Genomic DNA, 12,980 nt, shown 5'->3' on the forward strand with positions numbered 1-12,980 from the left:
TGTACATATACTAATGCACTATACACACTGCCAAAATACTACGTATGTCCTTAAATTCCTTTTTACCTAAATATAAAAGAAAGTAGAAACATTTGTGACACAAATGACTATAACTAATTCTTCTCCAGTACCACAAAGATAGCTTGTAAGAGATCCTCCACTATTACAACACCCCCCCATCCCCAAAATACAGAAATATAAAGCTATTCCAAAAAGACTAATCATTTGATTTCAGCAAAGCATTAGTTTCCCTAATGGCAGTGAACTTACATGTGTTTTATACATTTTTGGAATAATTAATCCTCTATTAACAACACAATGAAATGAAACATGCCCTACCCAATTCAATGCATCCACCAATGCCAAGAAGAGATGCGGCACTGTGATAAAGAGGCAGAGTAATATAAATGATGTCTTCTGCAGTAGCACCAAAAGCCCACAGTCCAGCAGCTCCTTTAAGAACCTGCATGTGACTGATGACTGCGGCCTTTGGAAGACCTGTAATGAAAACACAAAACCATGCATAAAGCCTCTCTTAAAGAGAACTCAATTTACTTTTTTTCCTGTGTAAGGCCTCTAAAATCATAAAAGAATAAATTCTTTCTTCCGTAACCAAATTTTCAGCCTTCTGTTTAGACAGCTGTTAATAGACAACTGGCTGTTTAATACACTATTGCATGTTTGTTCTGTACACATAAATATACATAAGCCAGTTTGTAACCTCGTCTGTTAGTTATTTAATCTGATGTCAAGTCAATTCAAATAGGTGGAAACATGAAGAAACTCCATGGTTAGCACTCTATCAAGTTATATAGAGCCAACAAAGGACCAAAAGCATTTACTGTACATATGGACTTCCTTTAACATAAAAAGGCATCACGCTATATCTCTTTCAGGCAAAAGTCATAGTGACTGTAATGCAATTAAGAAAAGTATGGGATCTACATGAAGTTGATCATGTGGTAGGTGCTTATCTAAGATGTGTACATATAAGCCTACCTATTTGTTTTAGAACACTATGAAGATTATGTAGAATTAAAAAAAAAAAAAAATCCAGAAAAAAGTCCACTCCAGGTAGGTTCTTCTTAATGAGCTTCTTCAGGTTCAGCACAAAATTTTTGTTCAGCAACATGCAGACTCACATGCAAGAGCTTCTTGGGCTACTACTCTGGTATCCATTATTTTGAGTAGGGGATGTGTTCTTCCTTCATGTATGTTCTCACATATACACACAAATTTCAGGCTGAGTCCTGATGATGAACAGTGAGAACTGTTAAAAATTTCAAAAAATGTAATGGTTCAGGAAGTTTTCTCACCTATTCCAACAAAGCTACCGTTCATTTGAAGACTTAACTAGAGCTGTTAAATGGAAGTGTAATCTAGGAGATTCTAGCTACGCTTCAAAGCTATTCCAAAACTCATCACACTGAAGTGAAAAGGCAATAAGCCTATGTTGCCAATGAACCACTTACAGCAAGAAGTGCTCTACAGAGTCTTGAGTTTTTTCCTTCTGCCTTTACAGACAGCTGACTACAGACCGTACAAGATACTTCTTTCTTTTAACTAAGTTTACCAGTCATTGATTTTAGGAGCAACACTATGCTCTTGCCTTATCAAAAAGTGTGAAAATGCTCAGTTACTTTAGATTAGAATTAGTTATTCCACATTCTTCAGACTAAACAAACCTTATTATTTTAGTTACACGGTACACAAAAGAAATCAAATATAAATTAATGTCATACATACAAGCATTCAAAAAGATTTTAAATTCTACATAATTAAAATTTGAGACTTCACAAAGATACTCTGAATGCAGTTATAAGAACAAAATCCGCCTACCTGGAGAAATCTATACTTTTTAGCTAAAACTCCTTACTTTTAACCAGCAAGCTCAACCATATTTATGTTAGTAGTATTACAAACATACTTGACCTCTTGACAATATTTATACCTTCTGATTTTTTTATTCTAGACTGACATTTTTATTTCCTAATTTTTCCCCAGAACCCGAAGCAAATAAATTAAATAATTATTTGTATGAGGGAACAAAGCCACAAAAAAAATCTTCATTTTAAAACTTCTTGTGACTAATACTGTTGTGTTCAGCTGAATGAGAATGCCAATCTGCTTATCTTAACAACATCATGCTGCTTTTCATGTCAGTGATCAGTTTTTTAAAGTCTTAGCTTCTTAGCTGCTGGAGCACTGGTAATAAATTCAGCCATCTGTTTCTAAACTAAAAGGCTAGTAACTTAATCCTATTTTCTGTCTCTACAGTGACCTGCATAGAACATGACTTAATGAAGAAAAACCAAATGTCTATTTGCTTGTTTGAAGATTGTTTTTTAAAGTTCTAGATGCAATGTTAGCTTTATTAGCTAGGCAGTGATGTGTGATCACAAAATAATATTTATCATCATTGTAAAGCCACTGAAAAAGCAAAACATTTTATAGACACCTTAGCTGTGAAGTAATAAGAGGTAAAGCTTCTCATAGTATTTGCACAATATGTCAGGAAAAACAAGAAGAGAAGTCCATAAACTACTGAATATATACAATCACTGAAAGAAAAATGCTTTTCTACCATAATGCTTCTAGATAAGAAATATGATATTCTACTATGAAAAGATGAACCAAAAGATTAGTGTTTTGGAAAATCAGGTTTCTAAATGAAAGCTGAAGGAAAATACAGACTTTTAGCAGACCTGTACCTGTTGTTCCTGAAGTAAATATATATAAAACAGATGACTTGAGGTTGTTGGCAGAGCGTCGATTAACTGGAACAGGGTCTTCAGATGCAGCCTCTATTTTGTCTAAAAGTGTATGCACAGTTGGAAAACTGGAGTCTTTGGTCATTATCCAAACACTAACGACTTTTTGGAGGTTAGGAAGAATTTCTTCCAGTGTCCCAAGCAAATCTGAAAAATTAACATAAAATAATGTTACTTACATTATGTCTTCACAAAACTAGCAAATAAAGTATTTTCCCTCTGAAAGTTTTACTTTTTATAATAGAAAGAGGAATGAAAGTCACCTCCATGGACATAAATAAATTCAATAAAATAATGATGAACTAGAATGAAAATTCACTGAAAACAGGATATAATGTGGTAAAAATACTGCTGACCACACAAGGTCTAATTGTCAGCTAGCCCTCAAGGCAAAATGGTGAGCCTTAATTACTAGCTCCTGCTTCCCACCTCATTTTGGATAACCCTTGGTCACTGCTAAGACCAGAATGAAGTGTAATTAAGCTTCAACTTCAAATAAATCACGAAGAAATCTGCTGAAGATGCAAGGCAAATATATACGTAGCTGGTAATTACAGTGCAGGTTGCCCTGGATGCCCTCAACAGCAATCTCTTATTGAGCAGTATTTTTTTCAAAAGCACCAAAGTGACTAATTTAAAAACAAACACACAAACGAAAAACTGTATCATATATGTAGGTACTTGAATTTCACAGAATAGAAACATGATACAAGCCCATGGCTTATTCAGACACTGCCAAAGAACCATGTAACTATTTATGTAGTGCTTTGCGTGCTTTACGTACCTTAATGAATCTGATTTTAGGTACATCAGACAATTTTATTTTCTTATAATCACATGTTCATTCACTGAAAGCCATTCCTTCTATGGGCTTTTACTTGAATATAAATACAAACTCACTTTTATAAAATAAAAAAAGCAGCATAACTAAGATCTATTTTGTTGGTTCATCAGGAAAGAAACGATGCGAGAGAGTCCCAGATTAAACAACAAGAAAAAATATAGAGGCCAATCCTTAAGTAATAGATTTGGTATTTATGTTTACATTTCTAAGCATTTTTACAATCTGTCACTTTCTCAGAACACTGCACAGGCATTAAAGTACTAATCCAGGAAAATTCTCAAGAACAGGAATAATACTGCTTTCAGTAGAACTATTCATATACTTAAAGACTCATTTACACTTAAGTGCTTTGCTGGATCTCAGCCTATGTAATTAATCTTGCAAATATCCCTGTGGGTATAAATTTATGTTATTATCTCAGTTTTTATAGATGAGTAAACAAACAAAGTTGACATGACTCACCCAGAACCTCCTAATGAGGCACTGACAGAGCCAGCATTTGAAATCCTGATGTCAAGTCCAAGCTCATTTTGCAAATATTACATATGGATACCATTAATAGAACCTCCTTGCATAAATTTTATACCAAAATAACTGAAGGTTTTTAATCTTTCAGAAAACTACTTTCCTAATGACAGACTGCTATATATATTTTAATGAATGACATAATCTCTATTACTATAACACAGATATAGCCTACTGTTGCCAACTAAACATATGTCTTAAACCTAAAGCCTACAGAGTACAATTTCTACATATTTTATGAATGTTTAGCAAATAGATCTGATGGAGTGTGACATTAAAATGTTTGTGTTCTAACTTCCTTGCACTGCATAATGATTTCAGGAAGGAATCACACAAATAATTATGAAAATCTAAAAGATAGATAGCCTCATGTTTGAATCATTGGAGTACAGTCCCCTTCCACTATACATAGCAACAGAATGAAAAAATGTGAAATAAAAAAAATGTTAAGGACAGTAGTGTTAACTGCAGGAAACCCGATGTACTGAAAGTCAAGGTTCATTGGCATATTAATTCTGTTTTGTTGTCGTATTATAAAATTAGTGTATATTTTTCAAGTAGTAAATATAAAAATACAACAGTATTATTTCTAATGAAAAACAGCTATTAATAAACCAAGTGTGACAGAATAACTATATACTTATTACCCTCTAATACTGATTTTTGTCTTCCTATTATGCATATATATATATATACACATACCTGCCTCCTAAATATACTAATGCTAGTTTGTGTAGGTACAAGTTAGGCTGAGAACCTAGCAAAAGAAACACAGGTGTCAGAAGTGGCTGGAGCACCATTTCTGTTCTCAAAAATAGTAAAAGAATATAGCATTCTCTGTCATTCTTTATTGGTGCATTGGCTCCAACTACAATGCCAGCAAAGATGTTAAGGATTGTTAAGAATTTCTTGGCTCCTCCAGCTTCCAGTAATCATTTGAACCAGACTCAGCTGTCCATCCTGTGTAGTGCCCTTACCAGATAACAAATGTGATGTACAAATATTGAGAAAAACTATCCAACAAAAGTAATCATGCAAAATTATCCTGTGTAACTAAAGTGTAATTGTAAACGAAATTTCACCTATTGTTTAACTGAAAACTATCCTCCTGCAAAAGGCCTGCCAAAAAAACCCTCGGTGAGTATCACCCTTTTTAAGTACTGCAGATACCAAAGGGATCATTGCGGCATTTCCTTATTTTCCATAGATAAATACATTTCCTTAAATTGCTTTGCTTTTTACATTTTTGAAAGTGATGAAGAAGAAGCTGTATTACCTACCAACTCTTAACTTCTCTACAGAAGATTTTTGTCTAGGACTACATGACATGAAGAAATTCACAAATATTTCTGATTTTTTAGAATTCAGAAGTTCTAGATAAGATGTGCACCAAGTTCTTTGTATATTTGAGTAACACGAGGTGCAAGTCTGTCAAAAAGAAGAGGACTTACCTCTTATTTTTCTTTTTCCCTCTTTTCTTTCCTTCCGTCAAAGGAAGAAAGATGGGAGCTATTAATTTCAACTCTACAGACACAATCATGTAAGATTCAAGAATGACAGGAGGCTATAGCTCCCTTTTAGTAGACTGAAACATATTTACTCTAAATAATTAAGATCAATCTTCAAATTAAACATACACACTGTTTATTGTTTCTCTAAACACTCACTCATAAAACCTATGGGGTTTTTTGTCGCACAGAGGCTTGCTTGTTTTTTTAGCTACTATTGCACTATGAATCGATTATACAGTATTATTTTTCTTCTGTGCTCAGGAATCTAGTACTTGGAACAATATGTGAACAGCTTGTACCCATACATTATCTTGAAAGAAATTTCTAGTTAGATAGCAGAGAACAGCAGAAACAGTAAGTGATTTCCTGAATAAGAAAAGGTGATTTAAAACAGCTATATTCAAAGTGCCAGAAACTGAAAATTACTTCTGGAACACACAGGAGCATGGGGTGTCTGAAGATAACTCTGACTTGTACTAACATAATTCCAAAGAATAATTCTGATGATAGTCAACTAATGTTTTGTTCCGCGAACAAAGAACTTCTGCGCCAGATGTTGTGTAGGGCTCATTGATCTTTACATACCATCTTGTCCATGTGTCAGGAAAAAGCGGCCCTCTTGGAGGAACTATAGTTTGATTATTTCTAGAGGTACCTGGTATGTGTACTTTACCATATAGGAAAACAATTATAGTAAAGCAATTCAGCTATTTAAGCTTGTGGTTTCTCTCAAATACTTGTTTGCTTTTTACACTATGAAAGTATATTCAGGTTTTGGTTTATTTGTTTTGGAAGAAATGACTGCTTAACTAATGTTTGGCAGTGTAGTCAGCCGTTCTGTATGCGTTGTTTACATAGTTTGTATATGAATATTCACCATTTGCTAACTATTTGGCTTCTACTGGGGAAAAAAAATATCTGTAATTGGTCAAGATGAATATGCTTCTCCACTTTTTTTGCCTTTTTTTCCCCTCTTGCTTTTAAAGCATTTCATTATTCAACAAAAAGTTTGTGAAACTCTTACATTAAATTCACATGAATACATAACTCAGTACATCTTTCGAGAAAGCAAGGAAAATATGTTTTAGTTTTGAACTACTGTCCTAGGCTTCAAGTTCCACAAAAGGTTTTTTATGTTGTTTTCTAGCAAAGAAACAATGCAGCCTGTTGGCAAGGACACAGTCCTACACTGATGAAAGGAATACATCAGATTATGAGATCAACTTGTACTGAACAGAAAGTTACTCGGAAGGAAAACTGTATGAAATGGTTCTTTGATGTGTACCCTGGTTGATATGCTCAGTAAGCTACGGCAAGTCCAAACTCTTCCCCATACTGTCTGGCCTCAGAAAATAATTGTTACTTGTACTTGATCCCCTAAATGACTTGTTACACTCAGCAGTTATTCTCACTAAGTAATAATAACAGAAATTACAAGTCATTTGTGGCTTAGGATTGGTGTTGGTATCTTGAAACGCCACTGAAGGCAGTAAAGGTAGTAAAACAGAACCTGGCTTGGGAATCACAGTTGGCACTGTTTTCCACTCAAAGGCCATCTGTGACAGAGCCACGGACTAAGTAAAAGTAAGTGATCAAAGAGATACGGTGTCTAACAGAGCAGATAGAAGTGTCTTCTGCAGGTCTTCTATAATTTCCTTGTCCTAAATGCCCTATTTTATTCCAAATAGTTAAGAACAGATGGTTTTGATAAAATCCATTATTTTTTCACTCAGTGACTAACATATGAGAGATGCTACTGCTACTTGTATATACCATATGACCCTAATTCACAAACACCAAAAAAGACTTTGTTTACTCTCTTTTCTCCAGAACGTAGACACACTTCTGAACTTTACTCCTGCCAGCATAAACCCTGGTTCTGAGCTCAGATGGTGAGAAGTTCAGAATACACTCAGCAGCAGCAGCAGAAAGCACTGCTGGTGCCTCAAGAGTAAAGAATCCTGGCCAGGAAAGTGCTATACTTGTACAGCAGGGAGATTTAATTCTGCATAGAATCGCAGAATCACAGAATGGGTGTGGTTGGAAGAGACCTCTGGAGGTCACCGTGGTCCAACACCCCTGCTCAAGCACCCCTGCCCACATAGCACAGGCTGCCCACATGTGTCCATGTGGCATGTACACTCCCTGATAGCCTTTCTTGTCAGGACTGATGTAAACCAATCTCATGGAGTTTAGTAATGCAATTCTTTCACAGCTGAATCCTTGCATCAGAAGTCATGATGGCAATCTGAGGTGTCCTACTAAGAGTGGAACTCTTCCAAGTAGCAACACACTATAAACTGGCAAATTCCCTTTGTACTTTTCTGGTGGGTCACTAGATTATAAGTGTTGTTTAATAGTATTGCTGTTACACAGGTACTGTCCAAAAGAAAAAATGTAATCCCTTATTCAAGCAAGACTCCAATGAATAGAAACACTCCCTAGAAAGGACACAGTGCCTTGAAAGGTGCCTTCATTTTAAGCAGTACCTTACTCTTCTGTTTAACCAGTAGTTTTTAAATGAGTAAGGGTGGTATAATCTGGTAACAAATGCAGTAATGACGAATACCTTTTAAACAGGTCAGATTGTTGTTACAGTAAGCTAATGCTATCAGTCTGGTAAAGAGAAGGGCATACAGCTACTTTTTTCCTCCTTTACAAGTTCCTTGTTTACTAACATGTTAGTTAACTGCTGTTTTATTAAAAATACAGTTTTAAACTCCAACTTTTGAATCTCTTTCAACAAACATTCCCCAGAATGGGAGTGGTGGTAGACAGTGTTTCTGGGAATGGAAGTGTGAGAATGTTACATAACAAATTAAAGCAAGAGCTAAATGCTCTGGGAAAACAGCAGACGAACGAAAGTAGCTAAAGCAAAAACTCTCCCTCTGCCACAAAGGCAAGTGGAAATACTGGAAAGGAACAAAAATTCTAAATATTGGCAAGTCAGAGAATCTATATTTGCCTTACATCCTGTGGTTGGATGAGAATGAAAAAAACAGGTTATTAGATTGTGCTAAATGAATTAAAAGAACATTGCTGTTGTAGAAAAAAAATCAACCTTTTAGAGATATCCATTTCATATAAGAAACTGACAAGGGGGAGAAATTTTGAAGTTTTTATAACATATCTGAGCCTTAAGAACAAAACATTCAATTGCAGAGTTCGTAGAATATTTAAGTCAAAACCAAACCCCCAAAACTTAAGTACTATTGGAAGACTCCCATCTAAAGTCAGAAAAAGCAATCAAAATATCAGAGAATTGTCAGACCAGAAGACAGTCTGACTGCAAGTGCTGAAGAAAAGACAAGATGATACTAATTGGACTGGGTTACCAAACCACAACCTCTGAAAAATATGCAGGCACAAAACAAAACTGAAGAGTACAAATTCCACAAATGAGAGTGATCTTGCAAGAGGCAGCATGAAAGGCTGACCAAGGCGTGGAAGAAAATGCAACCATAAATAGTACCCAGCCTATTTGGATAGAGGTATCACATTTGTAAAAACTAAAAGCATTTTGGAAAAATGACAAGATGTACCAAAAGAAGCTGCAAGATGCAATCATCTCGCGCAGAGGAAGGCTACACCACCATTCTGAGCAGGGAAGATTTAGCAATAAACAATTATCTATGGGAACTGTTCCAGATATCAGCAGAAGGTGGAAGGTTCCCTTCAGCACAAATGAAACCTTAATATTAAATGGATTTGAATACAGGTTCCTGATTTAATGTGCCATTACAGACAAGAATTTCAAGAGCAAATTTGGTCTTGCTGAGCACAGTCAGTGGTCAAATTGTTAATGGGATGATTTCTGCTGTGCTGCAGTATATGAACGAGATTGAAGGTCATCCAAAATATTGAAAAGATAGTCTTGTAACTGTTACAAGACATAGAATTGCTAAGTCAAGCCTATATTTATTTGTGGAGGGTGAAAAACCTACATATTTTTGAAAATGAGAATTTCCACTATCCAGAAATAATACCATTACATACTAATCTCTGATTAAAAAAAACAATCTTAGTTGCCAATCATGATGCCTGACTATGACAATGATAGATATTGGACCACAGGTTAACTGTTTTTAGTGTAAATATTTTGCAAAAATATATATACTATGTTCAAGCTATGCACAATCCTGTGGAAAATGGCACAAAAGCAAAACACACAAGAAAGTTCAAGTCATGCCTACTGATAAGGAAGAATCCCTTGAAACACACGCTAACACTGGACAAAAAGATGTTTAACAGACCTCTGAGAATTATCTAACTGACTGTGTAACCTCAGTGTCAAATATTGCCCTGCAATTTTTATAAACATTAGGGGGAAATTATTATGTACAATAATAATGTATAATATGTTTTTGTTTCAAGAGTGGTATGAGTTAGTCCACACAGTTACTGAACGGTATATGAACCTTCAGTTGCGAAACCTGGACTCCTTTGGAGCTCCTTTTCCATATGACGTGGCCAATAAACAAGGACATAACAGAACTTCAACTTCTTTCACAGATACAGATAAAAAAGAGCCTCTCAGTCCCGAAGAAGAATACTGTGAAGCCTTGCAGGCTCGAAGGACAAACAAAGTTAATGCAGAGACTAAAACCCATGAGTAAAGTAAGAAGACCAACACATAAAAGACTAGGTCAGAGACTAAATTGTTGGTACCTCTGTTGTATTATGTGCCTGCACAGAGCTCTTATTTTGTGAGCAGAGGCAGACTCCTAGAACAAGTTAGTTCAATGTAGTTGGTCTTACTATCAGCTGCTGGGAACAAATTAAGAGTGGAGACACACGGACCTCATTCCTACTTTGCAAATGCTTTTTTCATTCATTAGTTAACCTCTCATTTTAATAAAGACTACTTAGATACAAGTTTTGATCCAACGTTCTCCTTCACCACAGTCAATGAGCAAGAATTTCCTGAACATTAATTCCATTCCTCAATCCATATGCTCAAAAGCACATATTCATGAGAGGGTGTTAAATGAGATTTTTTTTTTTTATTACGTAAGTAAGAAGGCAAAATTAAAAACTGTCAGTTCAGAAGCATTGTTATCATGTGTTTTGGGATTATATTTAAATTGGCTTTTGTTTCATCAGCTTGTTTTAATTACCAAGCATTCTTAAACCAGCATACCATATACAATCAAAATGACAAAATTTATGATTAAAAATACGCAAGGGAAAAATCTTAAATACATTTTTGAAAACACAAATTTGCAGCAGCAGAGAACAGATGGAAGGAAATTCCACCATTTGTGTGTCATGGAAGCAAAACCCCACAACCTGTGTAATAGGAATAAGGGAAGAAGTTGTAAAATAGAAATATGGCAGATAGACTTGAAATAATAATTTTAGAGAGGCAGGACAATGTTATTATTTAATATTTTGAAATATGCTCCTCCAACCAAATGTCAAGGTTCTGTATGATCTTTTAGCATTGCAGGTTCACTTGCACTTGCTCATAAAAGCTGAGGCAAGTTTAGGTTTTGGATGTCTTCAGTTTATACATCTCTATAACTGAAGCCCAATTTGAATATACAATGCACAGTACGCCTACATCAAGATTTTAAATTCTTTTGAAGCACTTAATAAAAATGTAATACTTTGGAAACTTACACAACACACACTACTATCTCCTATTCAAACACAGCAATTTCTTCTACAATCCAACGCCGATGCTAAGTTGGTTATTACAAATCAACCTCCTATGTGCTACAACTGTTAAAAAACCCTCTCAATTTCAGTCCCTGGAAGACTATTGTACCTCTGTGAACAGTTGTACAGCAGACGTTGTACAGTCTGAGCTTAGACCTTCTAGTTTGTAGTGTTTGTGATCACTAGAAAGATGGGGAGGTAGTAGAGGAGAAGAAAGTACATGACTTAAAAAAGATTGACAATATAGATCATTTTAATCTTTTCTGAGACACATTAAGCAACTACTGAAGCGATTAAACGCTTGGAACAGGCTGAACTTAGATGTTGCAAACTTTCCTGCAATGCACATTTTTTAAGAAAAGGTTAAAATGGATGTCCCCAAAGCGTGGATATACTTGATTCTGCCTGAGAGGCTTAAGCTTTATGATCTCTTGAAGCCCCTTCCAGCCCTAGGTTTCTTTCATTCTATGAACATCTGAAAATCAGGTTTTCAATAAAGGAGCTGGAGAGACATACACCAGGGAGATGCGACATTAAAAGCTTTGGATGTATGAATCAGGCGCATACTCTACCTGCTCCCACCACCAGTATCTTGGGCTCACAGCTACTGACACAGTGCAGGAGAGATCTGGATCGGACATTGAAGTTGAGGAAAGCCACCACGCAGCCCAGCTTGGCCAGCCCAAACCACACGTGGATGAAGTCTGGCTCATTGCCCATCAGCAAGGCCACCGTGTCGCCCTTCTTCAGAGCCCCGTGCTGTAGGAAGACCTGCGCTACCCTGTTACTCCTCCTGTCCACATCCTGATAGGTGTGCACCTTCCCTTCGTAGATGAGGAACGGCTTGTGGGGCTGCTTCTCAGCCAGCTTCACAAACTTGTCCAGGACAGTGACAGTCCTCCCTTGCAGCCGATACATCTCCACTCTCAGCCCATACATCAATACTTTCAGCAGGTATCTCAGGTCAGCCCAGAAGTAGGGGAAGAGTAGTTTCTGGATGAGGTGCAAGGAGACAATCCCGGCGGCAGCGCCTGGTACCCAGGAGGGTAGCATTGGGAGTGGGTAAAGGCCGTCCCAGCCACTCATTTCCCTACAGCCAGGCAGCTTGACACACCGAGTCGGGACGCGTGGAGCAACCAGGCAAGATGCGGAGTCTGAAGAGAGAAAGCCGTTAAGGGCTGAAGCTTCTCCTGCCCGCTCCTCCTCCAGAGAGGTGTGCCGCCGCCCTGGGAAGCTCGCACCAACTGCCGGTCAGGCAGCAGCAGGGCAGGGGGAGCCAAGCAGCCGACGTCGACCGCCAGCCGCGCACCTCGGCCCCGCCGCCCGCCTTACCCCCGGCACGGCCGTCTCCCGGAGCCGCCCGCTCGCCTCAGCCCCCCCCCGCTGCAGCGTGTCCCGCACCTGCGAGACGGCACGCCCCGGCGGGAGAGGCGCGGGCAGGCAGGGCGGGAGTTCTGCCCTCACCACGCACGGCTGAGGGGAGAGCCCTCCCCCCGGGCCTGCGGGACTCACGGACAGCACCGAGCTGCTGGCGGGGCGGCGGCGGCGGCTGCTCCCTGGGCCGGTTGCATAAGGCGCGATCTGCTGCCTCACCCCACCCCCGGCGGCGGGAGCCCGGATCCTGGGTATGGCGGCGGCCGAGCGCAGGAAGCCTCGCCTCGGGGTGGT

The 12,980-nt window shown here is 37.9% G+C and overlaps 1 protein-coding gene across 1 annotated transcript in view; it reads right to left on the reverse strand.

Moving 5' to 3' along the window:
• SLC27A6 (solute carrier family 27 member 6) overlaps positions 1-12,862 on the reverse strand; it is a 40,405-nt gene extending 27,543 nt beyond the window's left edge. The window contains exons 1-4 of the mRNA XM_075526621.1: positions 12,825-12,862; positions 11,885-12,466; positions 2,712-2,918; positions 340-498 (exon numbers count right to left, since the gene is read on the reverse strand). Coding sequence (XP_075382736.1) covers positions 340-498; positions 2,712-2,918; positions 11,885-12,398 — 880 coding nt within the window. The 5' untranslated portion in view covers positions 12,399-12,466; positions 12,825-12,862. The remainder of the gene's footprint in view (positions 1-339; positions 499-2,711; positions 2,919-11,884; positions 12,467-12,824) is intronic.
• Between the last annotated feature and the right edge of the window lie 118 nt (positions 12,863-12,980).

Source organism: Mycteria americana, chromosome Z (genome assembly GCF_035582795.1).
Source record: "Mycteria americana isolate JAX WOST 10 ecotype Jacksonville Zoo and Gardens chromosome Z, USCA_MyAme_1.0, whole genome shotgun sequence".
NCBI lineage: Eukaryota > Metazoa > Chordata > Aves > Ciconiiformes > Ciconiidae > Mycteria > Mycteria americana.